This window comes from Erpetoichthys calabaricus, chromosome 12 (genome assembly GCF_900747795.2).
Source record: "Erpetoichthys calabaricus chromosome 12, fErpCal1.3, whole genome shotgun sequence".
Taxonomy (NCBI): Eukaryota; Metazoa; Chordata; class Cladistia; order Polypteriformes; family Polypteridae; genus Erpetoichthys; species Erpetoichthys calabaricus.
In genome coordinates, this window is record NC_041405.2 from 140389159 (window position 1) to 140409154 (window position 19996).

Genomic DNA, 19996 nt, shown 5'->3' on the forward strand with positions numbered 1-19996 from the left:
GAGGAATATTTCCAGCACCTTGTTGAATCAATGCCAAGAATAATTATGGCCGTTCTGAAAGCATAAGGGGGAGTCCAACCCGGTACCTGCAAGATGTACCTAATAAGTTGGCTGTTAAGTGTAATAATCACATTCCCCAACCCCACAACCTGCCCAGCTTCATTTCAACCAACAAACCACCAAATCCCTCTCTACAGCCACCAAACTGCACAGTCCATTTCCTGACCCCTTACTGCAATGGTACCAAACTCATCGAGATGACAGAGGCCATGAACCCTTATACTGTTCCCATATGGTAGTATAGATCAAACTGTGCACATTATGACCTTTGAGGAAGTCTCTATAATAGATAGGTAAGGAGTTGTGGAAGTAAGTCTTTACAGAATTGTTTGAGTGACAAACACTAGTTGCAAAGTAAGATGTCTCAGAGCTTCTCAATGCTAGAAACATCAGCAATAGCAATTGTGTCCAGCCTAGGAGGAGATTCTAAACAGAGGGATCTAAAAATATGCTAAATAAGATATTACAAACGATTGGTTTAAAGTCTTCAAGTACATTGTACAAATTTTGGGTTTTGTGATTTGAAGAACTCTAATTCAAAATGTGAGAAAATGGTTCATTGAAAGCTGACATGGTGCTCAATTCAGCATACATAGCAAATTAAGCATTGAGTAGTCCTAAGTCCTAAGAGTCACCCATTTGGAAAACTCCAAACAGGTGCCTACCATATGAGAGTCCATCATCAGGACAGCAAAATATCAATCCTCTTTGATCGATGTTGTAAGGAACACAAACATCTCAATCTGAAGACTACATGCACTCTTGAGGCTTTTGATACAGGCTTTGTCACAATTTAGTTCATCCAGTGTAGCCAGCAGAGGGCGCACCAACTCCTCAAACCCAACACACACAGACAGAAGGCATAAGTCCAGCACAAAAACAGGCTGTTACTCAGAGGGGGAAAAAATTCTTAAATTGTCTAGGATATTGTAGGATAGCACAAAACGTTCATGCAGTCCAACTGTTCCTGGTGTTTCAGTGACGTTTGAGCTTTGGGTGCAATAAGGTTTTTGATACAGGCTTTAGGACTCTTTTTTTGACACAAGGCATTTCATTAATGTCAAAGCATGTTAACCTATAAAAACTTTCTGAATGACACCCTAGAACAGGGGTGTTCAACTACGATCCTAGAAGGCCGCAGTGGCTGCAAGTTTTCATTCTAATCGTTTTCTTAATTAGTAGCCAGTTTTTGCTGTGAATCAACTTCTTTTGACTTAATTTAAACTGACTTACTATCTAAGATTCAGACACCTTAATTGTTCCTTTTTTCCTTAATTAGCAGTGAAACAATAAGATATAAACTGAGCCAACACATGACAACCAATCTGTGTCCATTATACAATAACTGCAAATAAAGAAAAGTGACGCTTTCAGTAATATTGATCTGCTCAGGTCCACAAAACATTTTGACAGTGCTGGTAGAAAAAATAAAATTCAGCTGTTTTTGAACTGTCTGTGTGGTAGAATGAGAGCACCAAAAAGCCACAGAATTAAATAACAGGTTTAATTAACAACAAGAATCAGCTTCTAATCAAGAGATCAGTTAAAGTGAAATTGGTTGAACTTTGAGTCCCCGACTTAGCTGGTCATCTGTTGGCTTGCTTCACATCTCATTTCTGTTTGGCTGCCATTTAAGGAAAAAAAGAAGCTATTCAGAGGACTGAGTCTTAAAAAACAAGGCAAATAAAATGAAGGTAAAAGAAGTCAATCTGCAGCAGACATTTGTCACTGAATACGAAGGTATCAGGAAGGAAAACCGGCAGCCACTGTGGCCCTCTAGGATAGATGCTGGACACTCCTGCCCTAGAAAAACTTCAATATGAACAAACCAAAAACACTCTGGACTGCGGAATTTTAGTTTCTCCTTATGTAAATTTGAAATTTACAGCCAGACTAACACCAAGGGTCATTTAAAAAAAAACATTAAAAACCCACTTTTCTAATTTGGTGTTTTCAAAATTACTTTTTAGTTCCCTTAAAAACATAGATATGCATAGAATTATATATGGAATTATACATTTGTAATCACTATTAATTGCTACTTTCCTCTGTTTCTGCTTCTTCTGTGGTGGCATTCTGCGCCACCACCACCTGATCAAAGCATTGTGCTTTGAATGAAAACAGATACTGCAACGTCATACAAGACCCACTATGTTGAATCATCTATGACAAAGCCTAAAATAAAAACAATAAGAAAAGAATGAAGAACATTTATATTACGTAGAATGCCAGAGGGATGGGTGGTGTTTGGCCTTTGAACCCATGCGCATGTTTTTTTTTCTCTAGCTTAGCTGTAGTTTTTTTTCTGTTTTTCTTTTCCTGTCCTCCTAGCCATGTGACCTTATCATTGGAGTCTTAGTTTCAGAGGCTCAAAAACCAATTCCATATATAAGGACTGTACTTCTCTATTAATTACATATATTAATATATACTAGCTGTCCCCTGCGTCTCTGGCTGCAAAGTAGTGAACAGGACAAACTTTAAAAATTAACAAACAGACAGGTATCACTAGCTAAGCGGAAGCAAGGTATGCTGCAAAGTGTGGCGAGAGATACATTGACTCAAACAGGAGGCTGGCGTGTGTGTGAGGAGGGCTCTGCCCAGCATCCCACTCCTGACATCATGCTTCCCCCTCTCCTCGGCTCACAGCCTCTGTCTTGGATTAGTGTGAATGAATCGCTCCTGCACGTGATGATACTTAGAGCAATGAGAGAAGTTGCAAAATCAACCGAAATGTTCAAGCAAATTATAGAAAAAGACCCGATCTAAATTCATTAAGTAGTTCTCTCGTGAAAAGCAGACAAACATACAGACAGACAGACAAACAGACTTTGGATTTTATATATACAGTCGACCCTTGATATACGACCGGCCTGACATGCGAACAACTTGCTTTACGACCAAAATTTTTGTTTTGAATTATGACCAACATCTTGCGTTACGACCCAAATGCGGTCACGTGTATCCGCTTGTGCGATCGTAAACAAACAGCCGAGGGCGTTTGTAAGCGTCAGTCGGAGCCCAGATACATGTGCTTGTGGACGTAATTTCGGTCAGTGCAGTGATTTATCTAATTTATTTCGATAATTGCTAAGGAAGGAAGCGAAGGTAACGAAGGTAAAGAAAGCGATCACAATCAAAACGAAGAAGGAAATTGTGTGGAAATATGAGAGTGGCGTTAGTGTGACCGATCTCGCTAATATGTACAGCATGTCGAAATCCACCATCTCGACAATTTTACAAAGAAAAGATTTGTATAAGGAAACTCCTTCCAAACAATAACCACCTTCAATTTCAATCTCCTCCTCCTTCCTTCCTGCAAGCCAAAGATGTCAACTTAAATGGTGAGTACAGTATGAAATTGTTGTTTCTGGTAGGTTAGGCACTTTTTATAACTTTTTGGTTAGTACATTAGAAAAATTATTGGTGTTTTTGGTAAATTATGCACATTATACAACCCTTTTCTATTAAAAAAAGTTAAGTAAGTGTTGCTGTTGGCGGTTCGGAACACATTAAGGGCATTTCCATTATTTTTTATGGGAAAAATAGTCTTGACTTACAACCAACTTGAGTTACAACCATCCCTCTCGAACGAATGGAGTTTGTCAGTCAAGGGTCCACTGTATATTATATACAATCCTACACCCTTTGACTGATTTGGATCAAATTTTGCATAGTTGCTCTCTAGGACCATAAGAAGAAGATACTACTTTGGAACTCAAAATTTTGACCCTGGGGGTTGCAGTGTTTTTTTATTTTTGTTTTTCCTGTGTGCTACAGTTTGCACACCAGTGCCACCTGTTGGCTCAGAGCAAGTGAAACATCCAAACAGCAGAAGCCAGACTAGCAGATTAAATAACCAGAGTTTACCCAGGGGGCGCCACGTGCTGCTTTTATCTACTTTAATATAAAAAGGAGTACAGTAATCCCTCGCTATATCGCGCTTCGCCTTTCGCAGCTTCACTCTATTGCGGATTTTATATGTAAGCATATTTAAATATACATCGCAGATTTTTTGCTGGTTCGCAGATTTCTGCGGACAATGGGTCTTTTAATTTCTGGTACATACTTCCTCAGTTGGTTTGCCCAGTTGATTTCATACAAGGGACGCTATTGGCAGATGGCTGAGAAGCTACCCAACTTACTTTTCTCTCTCTCTTTCTTGCGCTGACTTTCTCTGATCCTGACGGAGGGGGTGTAAGCAGGGGGGCTGTTCGCACACCTAGACGATACGGACGCTCTTCGAAAAATGCTGAAAGATTATCTTCACGTTGCTACCTTCTGTGCAGCTGCTTCGTGAAGCGACATGCCGCACGGTGCTTCGCATACTTAAAAGCTCGAAGGGCACGTATTGATTTTTGATTGTTTGTTTTTCTCTGTCTCTCTCTATCTCTGCTCCTGACGGAGGGGGTGTGAGCTTCCGCCTTCAACAGCTTTGTGCCGCGGTGCTTCGCATACTTAAAAGCCAAACAGCCCTATTGAAGAGGAAGATATATTTGCACTCTTTTAATTGTGAGACGGAACTGTCATCTCTGTCTTGTCATGGAGCACAATTTAAACTTTTGAAAAAGAGACAAATGTTTGTTTGCAGTGTTTGAATAACGTTCCTGTCTCTCTACAACCTCCTGTGTTTCTGCGCAAATCTGTGACCCAAGCATGACAATATAAAAATAACCATATAAACATATGGTTTCTACTTCGCGGATTTTCTTATTTCGCGGGTGGCTCTGGAACGCAACCCCCGCGATGGAGGAGGGATTACTGTATTGTGCGCTTTTTGTGGAGTGGTGTTGGGTGAGGCCTGATTGAAAGTGGAAGTGCAACACAACACAGAGGAGAATCTAAGGGTTGCTGTTTAACTTGTGCTTTGTCAGTTTTGCTTCATAATTTAAGCACTACGAACTGTCCACCTTAAAGTAAAAGGATGGAGTCAGACATGACTTGAGTCTTCCAGCACAACAACCTTTCATCTCCCGGAGGATGGTTTCCTCTCGAAAGATCAAAACACAGTAAACTTTTCATACCACATGTTTGGTTTTATTTTGATTTACTTACATATTTTCACAAAAGTGAGTAAAAAACATCTTTTCCTAGAGTAAATAGTACCTGTAATACGCAATAAAAATTACTTACACATCCTTTTTGTTATCACAAACATGCATCAAAAACAAGGAAGACGAGAATCAAAACTTGACACCTGTCATTCCTTGAAAAATGGATGTACCATATTTGGCACGTTTTTAAGCTATTCCTCCGTGCTCCATGCCCTTCATTGTTAAGTGCCGGCGCGGGCAAGATATTCTTGTACATTTATAGAAAGAGCTTAGCTTTAAAAAACACAATACCATATACCATGTTTGTGAAGAAATTACTTTGACTTGAAAAATAGCAAACTTATCCTTTAAGTGATACATTTGACAAGTTTTGTTGGGCTGAATGGCCTGTTGTGGTCAAAAGTTTTCTAATGTTCTAATTATTATGTGTTTGTTATACGAAAATTATTCAGAAATGTTAGCAACAAGTTATAGAGGGAGCAAGAGCAAACCTAGGTTAAAATTAATTAAACTTGACTATCCACTGATTAAGATAGATAGATAGATAGATAGATAGATAGATAGATAGATAGATAGATAGATAGATAGATAGATAGATAGATAGATAGATGTCCAATAAGAAGACAAAAATGACGACAACCTTTGTTGTAATCCTGTTCCGTGCAAGTTTACAGTCACAGTGATTTATCTAATTTCTATGTTTGCCACAAACTGTTCCAAAATATGAGTTTGCAGTAGTCAGCACTGTTTTTATTTAGTTCACAAAACAGTTGGCAACATGATTAGCAAAAAATATATGCCTTACCAGTACCATTAAACGTTTCATTACGCACAACACAAAATACGCAAAACTCTCTTACTAGACGGCCTGGAAACGCTTTTCTAACGCTTACCCCCTAGACATTTCTGATCCAAATGGCACTCCATAACACTTCCGGATGCAACGTCTCAAAAGGTACAGTTAAGTGAAATACAATAAAGTGCGGAGATAAATGCCCTAGCTAAGCGCGCTTCAGTGCGACGGCGCAACAGCGAACAACCAAGAATTAGCAGGCACCGCCTCATGTGCGCTCTTATTGGCTATCCCGGAAGCTCCGTTCCTAAATTCTGGCTGCTGGGTGGTCAGAGCCGGCCATCAATCATAGATAACAGCCACTCCCCGTTTCGCTTTTCAGTTATTTATTTATTTTTTCACTCGGCTCCACCGGCGCGTCTCGGCTGAACGTGGAGGCGGCGACTGAGTGGCAGGAAAAACACAGCTACCCTCCCGAATCAGGGCGGGGGTTCCCCTTCACATCCAAAGCAGCGCATTGACTTGCCCCACGGACCATGTTTGCAAGCCGTGCCTGTCCTCGGGCGTTTCAGTAGGGATTTGTTTTCATTTTCTTTTTCGGCCCTGCGGATGTCGCGGCGCCCAGCTCTGCCCTGCTCGCCGAGTGAAAGGCGCAGCTAGACGGGGGAGGGGCGGGGACTTGTGTGAGAGAGATCCGAGGCTGTGCTGGGTCTCTAGGAGCCATCCTCCGAGGACCCAGCCCTCCTGCTTTCCCGGAGCACTTACGGCGCGCTGGGGCGTGAAGGCGTCCATCCCTCGGCAACACAGGACTACGCGAGCCCGAGGCCCCCTGCCTGTGGAGCGGGGCTCGGCCAAGAGCCGGGGGGATGACTCTGGAATCTATGATGGCCTGCTGCCTGAGCGAGGAGGCGAAGGAGTCCAAGCGGATCAACGCCGAAATCGACAAGCAGCTGCGCCGGGACAAGCGGGACGCCAGAAGGGAACTGAAGCTGCTTTTGCTCGGTACGAGGTATATGTAGATTGAAGGCCTGGTTGAAAATAAAGAAGGGGTGTCGGGTACTCTGGGTGGGCGTGGGTTTTTGCGAGAGGTGTCGGGAAAATGGGCCTCACGGCGCTGTGTGGATGTGGGAATGTGACATCTTTGTGACTATTGGGTGTGTCGGTATAGGTTAATCGATTTTGGGGTGCTTGATTAATCTTTGTTCCACCCAGGAAGTCTGCATTAGATTTAGAGAGAAAATACCCCGTGGGTTGTGCGCGTGCTTGCTTACAACTGAATATACGGGGCAGTTGCACCAATCCGTAAAGATTGACGGAATTGCTTCCAGAAAGACTTTAAGGGTCCTAACATGCGGTTGATTGTGGAATCTGGCTGAAAAGGCCTATTGCATTATTATTTTCGGGCACTGTGGCTGCTCGGTACCCACTAGAAAATTGGTTTGTGTTTTATTTCAAGCCTTGGTAAAGTCTTGTGACTGGAGGGAGGGGGAGACAGAGGAGGGGGCTAAGGTAGCACAGCGTGACACTGATTTCTCCTGACCGGCCTGAAGCTCGTCTCTAATAAAAGGGTGCGCCAGTGGAGACCAACCAGATGAATGGGTTTCCAGTTTAAAGGAGAAAGCTTCCTGACGTTATTCAAACGGCCTTCATCAAATTCAGACAGCAATTTAATGTGCGTTTTTTGGCAGCTCAATTTATTTTCTGTATCCAAAGCATTAATGTAATTGCACTAATGATGATGGGTTCATAGGTTCAGAAGTGGAAAAGCAAAGCAGTGAGGGAGGACGAAAGAGAATACAGTAGATATTGCAAGTTTAAAAAAAAAAAAGTCCTGCCTGGTAACAGTTATCCCTGGAGATTTTATGGCATTCTACTTTGGTGTAAGGAGTATCTTCACTGCTGTCATTCTCTGGTAGGATTACCCCCTACTATACTGTCAACCGTTTCAATGTTAATCTGGAGAATTTTTAAACAGAATTTGTGTTTATCACTAAATGTTCCCCAATTTTTTTGGACTTTGGGAAGGATGTTAGAAAATGTGTGCCTGCCTCTTCCTGCGCACAGATGATTTAGAACCACATTGCTGACTAGCAGGGGCATGAAAATGAAAAAAAAATCTGCAAATGTGACTGAATTATCATAGCTTCCTTCACTGAGGTTATTCTTCTTCCATTGTTCCATCCATTCATTATCCAATTACATATTTATAGTCTTTTAGAGTCCAGACCCCATTAAGGCAGCACTGTGTTTAAATCTTGTATCTACCCTCAATACAGAAATAGGGGTATTCAGATAAAGAACAGCAAAAACAATGCCATTCATCAGTTATCTACTGGTTCCTTTCACCAGTTCTTGCATAGGCAGGCAGTGTGTCTTGGTAGTTAAGACTTTGGACTTCAAACCCTGAGACCGTGGCTTAAAATCCCACTCCTGACACTGTGCGAGTCACTTTACCTGCCTGTGCCCTGATTAGAAAAACAAAGGAAATGTAACCAGCTGTATCATAAATGTCTCCTTGGGTAAAGGTGTTGGCTAAATAAGTAAATAATACATAATTAAGAAAGCAATTGGGGGGGGGGTGGCTACATAGTTACTTATCAGTTGTCTAGTAATGGCAGAAGTTCATATTAATCGGGTGTCTTTAATCATGTTGCATCATTTGGCACAGTTGCAAACACAAATGGGGCAGCACGATGGCGCAGTGGTAGTGCTGCTGCCTCGCAATAAGGAGGCGTGAAGTTTGCATGTTCTTGCCATGTCTGCGTGGGTTTCCTCCCACAGTCCAAAGACATGCAGGTTAGGTGCACTGGTGATTCTAAATTGTCCCGGGTGTGTGCTTGGTGTGTGAGTGTGTGCCCTGCGGTGGGCTGGCGCCCTGCCTGGGATTTGTTCCTGCCTTGCACCCTGCGCTGGCTGGGATTGGCTCCAGCGGACCCCCATGACCCTGTGTTAGGCTATAGCGGGTTGGACAATGACTGACAAACTCAAACAAAACTAAAGAGGACTGTTTCAACATTTAGAAACAGCAGGACACGAATGAAGTGTTGCTTCTACACAGTGATTTAATGCTTTATGTGAGTCGGCTGTGTAGGTTGTTAACTTCACTGGCTGTAATGGTGATCTTTTTTTTTTTTTTTTTAATATATATATTTGAAAAATATCTTCTCACCCACTTTAGCATCCATGTTTGGATTTTTATTGACCCTGAGCAGATTTTGAGATAGAAAGTGAAAGGTAATGCAAGTGAACAAAATATATAGTCTATAAATTTGATCTCTTGTAGAGCAAGCTAATCAAAATGTTCACTTTGTGAAAGTGTGACATATATTTCTCATCTCCAGAGGGGAGAAATGATGAATCAAACAGTTATAAAATCTTTTCCTTAGCAGATGCTTTATTTAAGCTTTTATTTGCATAGGTTGAATATTGGCCTGCAAAATGTAGTAAAATACTTGTCGCACAAATCTAAATCTTTCAGTATCATACAAAATTAAAATTTTATTTTTTTGTGTTTGTGTGTGTGTGTATATATACCATATTTCTTATCTAATACTTTTAAGGCCTGTGCTAAAATTCCATCTCCATCTTTTTTCATTATTGCGTGTTTTACTCTTCTCCCAGTTTACTGCAATTTTGTTTAATACCTTTTAAGCCCTCTCCCCTTTTTTTGTCAGGACCTGATGTTTTCTGGTTAGCAGGAATATCTGACACTTTTTACCTGCTGTGTAGACCACAAAGCAAACAATCAAGTCTTTGGATTGTAATTTTTAGATGTACTTTTTATATGGTTACTATCTGCAATAAAATTAAAATTCTTGAAGTATGACTTGTTCAGATGGCATTTTAAAACATATTCTTTTAATGCTCAATATCTGAGCGTTGCCATCAAGTGGAATGTTTATTTTCAAGTGGCCAGAAACTAACTAAATTTGAGTGCAGCCATGTTCAGTTTTTGTTTGGCAGATGTGTATGTCCAAACGGAACTAGGTAGATGTAGAAAGGAGTATTTTACTAAATGTCTGTTGTTAAGGCTTAAAATTGTTGTAATCAACCACATGCACAGTTTATGCAGACAGACTGAAAATCTGAAGTACATAAATGAAGCATTGTTGAATACACAGTTCACCAGGTCGTTTTACATGTGCTTATACCAAAGCTTTACTTGTGTATGTGCTGCTATATTATACAAAGTTGGGGGCACATAAGCATGAACAGTTTGAAAAGTTTGGCTTTAAAATTATATAGTTTTTAATTTTTCAGACTTAGCCCTGTGGTAAAAAAAAACAGCATAACAGTGTAGTCTTGAAACTGTCTGGCAGTGTTTTGAGTGCAAATATCTAGATACAGAAGTTTATTTGTATGGCACTGTTCGCTCATTCTGAGCAGAAAAGTTCTTTATAAGCAGATTGGTACCAAACGAAGGGCTGGGACCACTGGGTGTTTTTGTGTCCTGGGTGGAGTTAGTGACCTTTAATGGGAGACCGTTGCCATCCTAGTTCAACAAAGAGGCAGACTTCTATTTTATTTAAAAATTAATTTAAAATGTGTATGAAAATTTTCAATTCAAATTTGTGAAGCCATCTTCCACCTCCTAGAAATGTTATGTTACCACATATGCTTGTTGGAGTTAATGTAAAGTATACTGGGTACTCAAAGTTGTGGACACATTTGAAGTGTTCACTTTGGGAGCTGTGTGAATAACATGAAGACAACGTTGTCTATGATGGCTGTTAGGTGGTTTGGATTGTAGTATACATTGTGGTAAATTGAGACCAGTGTATGTTTTGCCTTGGTAAGTAGTTTAACTGTCCTGTTAGATGATTAAAAGAGAATTGGTTGTCTGAATTGCCCACTTAAAGAAAATGTGTTTGTGGGGAAAATGAAAAGTGGCATGCTTGGCCTATTTCAGGATGAATGTTTGGCAATGAAATACCTCTCTATGCAATAAATTATTTTGATACATATATATAGCTTTGATTATTAAAGACTAACATGTAGGTCATCACTGTTCTCTGCAGTAAGAACTTGTCCTTTCTCTCTTTCTGGCATGATTTGCTATCTTTTTGTTGGTAGTAGAGCCACTTTGAGATTTGACATAGTCTCTGTCCTTTCCCTCAGCTTTTTTGAGTGGTATGCTGTCAGTCCACTTTTAGTTTCTCCCTTTTGAACTATTTATCCTCAGATTCACCTTTCTAATGACATCTTTCTTGGGGTCTTGTGTAATGTTGTTTGTGTGTTTTTTTTTTTTTCCCCCTCAATTCTTATTTGGCTACTTATGATATACTGTATTTCTCAGGTCATGGAAGTCTGTCTTTGGTAATTCTCTGATGTTCTGTTGACTAGCTTTGACATATTTCCATTGGTTCATTTTGTTGCTGCCCTAGGCTACCAGGCTTTACAGATGAGTACTACCATGCCACATTGATTTTGACAGTGAAAGGAGTCATTCCTATTGGGTACATTTGATCCAAGTTAGGCCTGTAATCAAAATGGTTATAATTCAGATCAGAATGTTCCTTTGTGAAGTAGTATGGATTCACTACTTGAAATATCAGGCCCAGATGGCAAAATGCACACTACAGACTACAGACAAAATGTTCCATTAGGTGTTCTGGGTGACAGCTTGGGGTGTGTGTGTGTGTGTGTGTGTGTGTGTGTGGTGGTGGTGGTGGTGGTGGTGGTGGTGTGGGTTTTTTTTTTTTTTTGGTAGGTGTGGCTTCGCTCTTCTTGCTTGCTTCAGGAAGCTAGGACAACCTACTTGCAGTTGCTACAAATATTAAGAGAATGGCATGAGCTGTGCTAAATATAATTCTAAATATATTTTACTAGTCAAGTGTTTAGATATACCCATGTCTAGAAATGTTTTGTTTTTACTGTTTTCCCTGTGTTTCAGTAATAGTGAAGACCTGAAAACATTGAAATAACAAATATGGAATTATGCACTGACCAGAAATTGTAGAATGAAAACAATATTTTAGTTTCTTGAATGAGAGTATGCCAAGAGTGTCCAAAGCCACTCTATCAGCTTTATGATGTAGCCACTTTGGATGTTTTTCTTAATCTCTTGAAGCCGTTCCCATATATGCTGAGCACTTGTAGCTTACTTTTCCTTCACTGTCCAGTTTCTCACAACATACCATCTTTGTTGGGTTTAAGGTCTGTGACAATGGAGGCCAAGTCATTTGCTGCTGCACAACATTACCCTCATTTTTTTGCTGCATAGCTATAGCTATATCTTTGAGGTGTGTTTTTGGTTCATGTCTTGTTTAAAAACAAGTTATGGCCAAAATGGCCATTAACCAGGTGGGACAGCATGTCACTGCTAAATGCTGCTTTTGTGGCTGCACTTAAAGAACCTTCCAAAGTGACCGAAAGTTTCCAGATTGATGGACCTTTTCTTAAGAAGTGATGGGCTGTCTGTCTTTGTTTTCCTTGTGAAGTGTGTGTTTGTTCTTGCTATATCATACACTACTACAGGTAGAAATAATGGCAAAGTACAAAACTGAGTTTGTCGCTTCCTAATTAAAATAGTGTAATTATTCAGTAGTTTGAGTCCAAGCCGCAAAATAATACACCTGATATACAAAAATTGTGCAAATGTAAAAATAAGTTGACCAGTAGTTTTGTGATTTGTAATGAGATGTACATGGATCAGGTAGATCAGTGATTACTAACTAAATAACCAAACTAACCAATGCAACTGAAAACGTGAAATGTGTTAGGGAGGAGCAAACACACAATTGAAAGAATACAAGTCATTTACTCATTGTGAATATCTAGCATCATGCCTTGAACTATGGATATACCAGCAAAAACTGGATTGCAGGGAATATTGTGATGTGGTTATGGAAATCATTCAGCTGGTTACTTTTTTAATATGATGAATATGTCGTCATCTTAGCCGTATCCAAAGTTTCAGCTGGTACTGAGTTAGAGCCACACTTTCAAATTGCTGTATTACCAGTTTAGCTAAGAGTCCTAATAATGGAGCTCCAATTGCATGCCTACTTTTTCTCTGTAGTATTTCTCACTAAAATGAAAGTGAGTTTTCTGTAAAAGTGAAACTAGATACATTACATTGTTTGTGGCCAGCTTTGTTCATGTTGTTATGATGGGGTGGTTGTTTGGCTTTGTTTGTAGAGTTCCTATAGCCAGATGAATTGGAGTCATGGTGTACATTGACACGATGTCAAACAAGACCAAGATCTTCTCCTCAGCGATGGATATGTTTTTCAGACCCTGCAATGCCATCTCAGTGCAACTGAATACTTGGAATAATATGTGAAATATTTCTTTTAGATAAGTTAAGTTCTAAGTTGGATCACCTTTTAGGCTGACAACAGGTCTGATTTTTGGGAGGGCAGTTTGCATCGTTGGATTTCATTCTAGAGTAATGCTGTGAGTTTAGATGGTTGTTATTTCGGAGCTGCCTCAGATTAGTGTTGACTCTGTTAAAGGTGGTTTTAGTTTGTTTGTTGCTGGTTAGTTGTTTATAAGTGGTGGTGTTGGAGCATTTCTTCTATTGCTGTGACATAATGTTCTTTGTCTAATACAACTGTCGCACCTCCTTTGTCAGCCGGTGTAATAACATAGAGCCCTATGGAATCAGTATTGTTTTTTCACAAATTAAGTTGTATTTATTTATTTATTTATTTTATTTTCGGTTTCCACCATTTTGTTTTTTCTGGATTCAGATTTTATATTTTTTGGTAACTGTAAGAAAGTAGCAACATCTACAACAAAATGAACAATAATGAAATTACACTTTACATTCCTTTTAATACTAGGGTGTTGTATCGTGTTAGCCATTATGAATGTAGAGAAAAGCCAAGCAAAATGACATCTTTTATTGGCTAACTAAAAAGATTACAATATGCAAGCTTTCGAGGCAACTCAAGCCCCAGAAGAAGTCACTAGGATATTGTGCCCGCAGTTTTGCAGTTAAGCTAGTGTTTTTGTTTTTTTGTTGTAGTTAGGGTATCTGATACTGCTTGCTTCAACATTTCTGTCTTCAGTCGTCACCCCTTCAGTCTCTAAATTCCTCACATTTCCATTTTTAAATCTAAAATCCGTTTTATTGTGTTAATTCTGTGTTTTCCGCATCATGGAAATCTTAGGGCCCTAATAACTGTGCTGTTATTTTGTAGCACTCTTAAAGCCTTCTGTTCTTTTAAAGAAATGTGCTGTCTGATGTTTGCTGGCCATGACACACCTTATTTCTTGTGCATTGTCTACCGGTATCTTTTCGGTTAGTATGATGTGTTCTAAGGAGCCTAGAAGTTCATGTCGGATGCATCTTTGTGATTTGAACTTTAGACCTTTGTTGAGAACATTTTTGTTTTGTGGTGGACAGCTGTCTTCAGGAGAAGTTGTATACTCCGGATTGTGGTTCATTAGTATGCATATTCCTGGTGAGTTTATTCCATTTTTTTTATTTTTATTTTTTATTTTTTTGTTAGCATGTCTGCAACAAATGATATTTTTCCAGTCAGCCCGATAGCTTTTATTTTGCATGTTAAAGGAAAGAAATGAGCCCAGAGGAACAATGAATGTGGCACCCATTCCAAAGACATCTTAGTTGGGACTGCAACCACATTCAATACATTGTGAAGCCACAATCCTAATTTCTGTCTCATGTCACTGAAAAATGTCGTGGTTTTTTTTTTTTTTTTTTTTTTTAAATACAGTATATAAAGTGGGTGTGCATACTGTCAAAATATTCATTCACAATAATGCTTACTTTCATGTGTAGACTCTGTACAACAGGGGAATCTTTTCTAATAAGTTTGGTATGCTACAAATGTGCCACAGTAAGCAGTCGTTAACATTGTTGTCTGTTTAATCTTAAATCTTGCACCTGGGCACTGCCAGTATTGAGCTTACCCCTTCTACCCTTGTGTTTTTTCTCAGAGTACTTTGTTTTTACTTTATATCCCAGAGATGCTGTAGTTTAACAGGGTACTTATTTTTTTGAGTTGGTCTAATTGCTTTAGATATAAGCTTGAGTGGGTCCAGTGAAGAATTTCCAGGATGCCCAAGGCTGGTTCCCGCCTATCACCTGATGCGACCAGGGTATAGGCTCTTCTCCTGAATTGGACTAAGTAAGACCGAATATGTCATGCATGTTTACGATACACACAAGAAGTAATAAATCTGCCCCATTATCTTCTTTTGTTGGACATGCAGAGTTAGTTTGACATGTGGCAGTGTCTTGTGCTTCGACTGTAAAATGTAAATTACATGTCCCTGAATGTTCAAAGAAGAGAAGCTTTCAGTCTCGGCTGTTGGATTGCAATTTAAACATTTTGTACTGCTTAAACAGCTTGCAGAGATGAGGGATTCATTTGACATGTGACGTAGTCCCCATTTTCTTTCCAAATTGACGAATTAATAGGTTAAGTGGCTCTTTTTGCATTTCATTTGGAGTTAGTGTTGTGGATAGAATCTGAAGCTTTGTGGTTTAGTTTCTCACAATCGGCTCTACTGTACATCCTCCATTGGCTTTCAGCTTGAATATTGTAGTTTGGAAATTATTTTTTTTTATTTTTTGCTTGTTTTTCATATTTTGGACTCTTGCTGCACTGTGATGGGAGATTACAATATTTTTTTTTACAGTTGTTTAAGCACAATTTCGAAAACAGAGCTCAAGTCAAAAGTCTATACACAATTCAAACAACCACACACTAGTACCAGAACACCCGAGATCATTTGTAAAATGAAACCTTTCATTCAAAACCATATAGTAATTCATAAAACAATTTTGTCATCATATGGCACCCACAGTTTATAAAAACTCACCTTGTTTGAACCAGTTACACACTAGACAAGTAGGTGCTTTTAGATTGATCTTTGTAATCAGTGGGTTCACGAGTGTGATATTTTGGAAGGTTGTGCCTTGAACAAATGTAAGAGGAAAGGAATTTTGTAAGCACTGCTGAGTAAACAAATATGTATTCAGTTTTTTATGGTATGTTACATTAAAAACCACTTCACCGCTGCTTTATCTGCATCTTATAATGATTTCAGTATTACTGCAAGACTATATCAAAAAATCTCCAGACCTGCTTGGTCATTGTTCAAAGCAGCGAGCAATTTACCTTGAGACTTCAACAAATGTAACTCTTTTTTTTTTTTTTTTTTTTGAAAGCTATTGAACAACCACAAACCTGTAAGGGCTTCATTATTTAACTACATGGTATTGTAAGGTAATGCTAAAAATGTTTTTAATGTACTCCACTAGGACATGTAATTGTATCTGTCATATATTTTTGAATATGATTCAGTGTTTCAAAATATTAAAAAATAATATGGAAAGTAACTTTTTGAAGTAGGTAAAAATATTTCAGCTTTCAAAACTGGTAAACTAAGCCCCAAATACATTCTCCTACTTTTTTTCATACTCCCCACCCCTTGCTGTATCTGAAAATTCTTCAGGAGTTAGTCGTCCTCAATGTGTGGTGGTGGAGTTGTGTAAGTACAAGTCAAGGTAAGAATTATAGGCATTCTGTCTTTTTTAAGTCTGGGAGGCTTCATTTGGTTAGGCTGGTTTAATTTGGCTTGTAATGATGTGCTTCTGTATGTGCGAATATTGACAGCTAATGAATGTTCAGCTGGAAGTACAATGCATACAATATGTCTATAAAGAAAGATGAAAGTAGAATGTTTGTGCAAACATTCTCTAATGCATATAGGAAACAGATGACACTCCTATAAAATGTTTCTTTTGCCACTGGCACTTCCAGGTAGCATGTTAATTGTGTTAAAACAAGGCTAGCTCCAAAACGTAGGAAATGTGAAACTGTGCTGATAAGTTGTGAGGAAACTGTGTTAAGTATGTCATCCCCTGACATTGCAAGTTGTGTAATCTGACATTCTCAAGGTAATGAAATCCAGCAATTGCAGAATTGTTTTAACAAGGTTGTAACCATGATGATATGAGCACTGATTGCAGAGCTTGAGTTTCAGTATGAGTTTGTGAGGTGTTTATTAAATATAGTACAGTTTAAGTTAAAGTGGGGAATATCCCACTGCTCTGTCAAGGCAAAAACTAAAATTGAATATTAATAGTGCAGATTTTATAAAACCAAAGCACACTAAGAAATAACTTGTAAAAGCAAACTTTTTTAGCCTGTTGTGGTTAGCAGAGATTATAAAATGAGGATGAATGAATTTGAAATCAGATGGCTAATAAAGATATTCTACATAACCCAGATAAATGCAAAGAGCCCATCTTCTGAATGTAATGGGGTGTAGTGGTGGTTGTGTGGATTTTTTTATTTTTTTATTTATTATAATAAGTAAAATCCGGACCAGTTTCAATTTCCACCCGTAACTCTTCTGCACTAGAGAATAAATGACCATTTTTATTCCAAAATATTTACAAATTGGGTTTCTGAACTTTTGTTGGTCAAAAACTTGGACGATTCACATGATGCTACATGTGCAATTAGTTAGGATTTTCCATCTGACTGAAACAAAATGCAGTGTATAGTCATGACTTTAAGAAGCCTACCACGTATTTGATTTTTCAGCCTATATACATATATGGGTGAATTTTATTTAAAAGACCATCTTAAATCTCAATTTAAAGCAGTGCTTTTATTCACTTGTGCTCTTTTGATAAATGAAAGAAGCTTTTGTTTACTTTTATGACATATGATTACAACTCGACGATAGTAAATAAATGGTGGCCTCTTGGTAATTACAGTGCACTAACACAGAAGAGTAAATGAAGCAGATGTCTGAGTGGGATTGACCTTTTTTTTTTCTTTTCTGTAGTAACCTGGATGTGTAAGTGACCTGGATTACGTGTGGAAAGCTTTATATGCTGAAAATTGACGTTTATTCAAGTTTTTGTTTTAATAGGTTTTCTGTGTGGACAATAATGTAACATCATCTAGTGTGATGGTTTTTAGACATTTTTTCCAGACTGTTGACTTCTCTGTAGACAGATGAGCTTTAGTATCTAATATGAAGAGTTAGGTTATTCATTCTAGTGAGTTTGGTGCATAAAACAAAGAAAAAAAGCTCTTGCTCATTAGCCAAAGGATAAATCGGGAAAGCAATACCACAAACATGCAGTGGGTGAAAGCTGGTCCATAACATTGGCTAGATGCATTGGAATCGTAAACCATTTGAAGCATGCTGGTCACCTGAAGAACTGATTGGTAAATTCACATTTGAGGGCATATGTGAGCAAAACCAGAGGGATGATCCATAGCAAAATGGATTTGACAGTTGCCGAGGTTATGAACCAGTATAATTCGCAAGAAACCTATGCATACTTCAAAAATATGTAGGGCTCTATGGAGGCCAGAACTGGCATTTATTATAATGTGTCATTGCTATAACTCTTTAACAGTAAACTTTTTTTTTTTTTGTTTTTTTTGTTTTTGTTTTTTAAATGTTTTAACAATATAGTCATGTGCCAATTTTATGGCTAACCGAGGTGAGGTGATTGGTGCTCATGGCCAAAGGCCATTGGAAAGCAATGTGGTAAGAAATTGCCAAAACCAGCCATAGTAATAGTTTATTATTTCATAGGGTCTCATGTTCTGACTTTTGTAATGCCCTTTAAGGTTTATTTTCCTCTGCACTGCTCCACATGGCTAAATCATATGTATTCGGTTGGCACTGCCTTCCGTACACCTGTGTTGCTCAACCTTTTATGGTCCTGCAACCAAGTTTTGCCTTTTTAAATTCATTGACAACCCACTAGCAGCTATTACAAACTGCCCTCATGTAGCAAACTAATTTTATACTGTGACAGAGGAGCTTCAGAAAGCATTTGATAAGGTGCCACATGAGAGGTTGGGCATCAAATTAAAAGTGGGAGTGTGATGTTGTTTTTTAGATGGGTGCAGAATTCGCTCAGACACAGGAAGCAGAGGGTGATGGTGCGAGGAACCTCTTCAGAATTAGCCGATGTTAAGAGTGGTGTTCCACAGGGGTCAATGCTAGGGCCGTTGCTATTTTTTTATATATAAATGATTTAGATAGGAATATAAGTAACAAGTTGGTTAAGTTTGCTGATGATACCAAGATAGGTGTATTGGCAGATAATTTGGAATCCGTTATCATTACAGAAGGACTTGGACAGCATACAGGCTTGGGCAGATTTGTGACCGATGAAATTTTAATGTCAGTAAAGGTAAAGAATTACACATAGGAAGTAAAAATGTTAGGTTAGTTGGAGGATGCTTCCTCTTACTAAGAGGAAGCTATTGCACGGGTTCACATGCTTATGGATATAAAAATTAATTTGTGTATCTTAATTGATAATAAAGATTCTCTAAACCCTACCCTTTATAATTTTCACTACCCTACTTTTTATCAATTATTTATCAGGCCTTTAAGAACCCATAACATTTATCTTCCAGATTAGGTATATTTATCCCATTAGAATAATCGATTTGTATTAGGGTAATTTAAAATCTAAAATATGAAATTAAGACTATTTAACCTCAGAGACAACAAAATATAAAGATTTAAGATTAGGAATATAGGTTTGAATACACAATGGGCGGTCAGAAAATCGAGAGTACACCTTATGAGAAGGATTTAGGAGTCCTAGTGGACTCTAAGCTATCGACTTCCCGACAGTGTTCAGAAGCCATTAAGAAGGCTAACAGAATGTTAGATATAACACGATGTGTGGAGTACAAGTCCAAGGAGGTTATGCTCAACCTTTATAACACACTGGTGAGGCCTCATATTGAGTACTGTGTGTAGTTTTGGTCTCCAGGCTACAAAAAGGACATAGCAGCACTAGAAAAGGTCGAGAAGAGCGACTAGGCTGATTCCAGGGCTACAGGGGTTGAATTATGAGGAAAGATTAAAAGAGCTGAGCCTTTACAGTTTAAGCAAAAGAAGATTAAGAGGTGACATGATTGAAGTGTTTAAAATTATGAAGGGAATCAGTACAGTGGATCGAGACTGTTGTTCATCAAGAACACGGGGACACAGTTGGAAAGTTGTTTAGGGTAAATTTCACACAAACATTAGGAAGTTTTTCTTTACACAAAGAACAATAGACACTTGGAATAAGCTTCCAAGTAGTGTGGTAGACAGTAAGACGTTAGGGAGTTTC

At 38.7% G+C, this 19996-nt stretch overlaps 1 protein-coding gene across 1 annotated transcript in view; it reads left to right on the top strand.

Moving 5' to 3' along the window:
- Positions 1-6297: 6297 nt before the first annotated feature.
- gna11b (guanine nucleotide binding protein (G protein), alpha 11b (Gq class)) overlaps positions 6298-19996 on the top strand; it is a 73588-nt gene continuing 59889 nt past the window's right edge. The window contains exon 1 of the mRNA XM_028816401.2: positions 6298-6909. Within this exon, the coding sequence (XP_028672234.1) occupies positions 6774-6909 (136 nt within the window). The 5' untranslated portion in view covers positions 6298-6773. The remainder of the gene's footprint in view (positions 6910-19996) is intronic.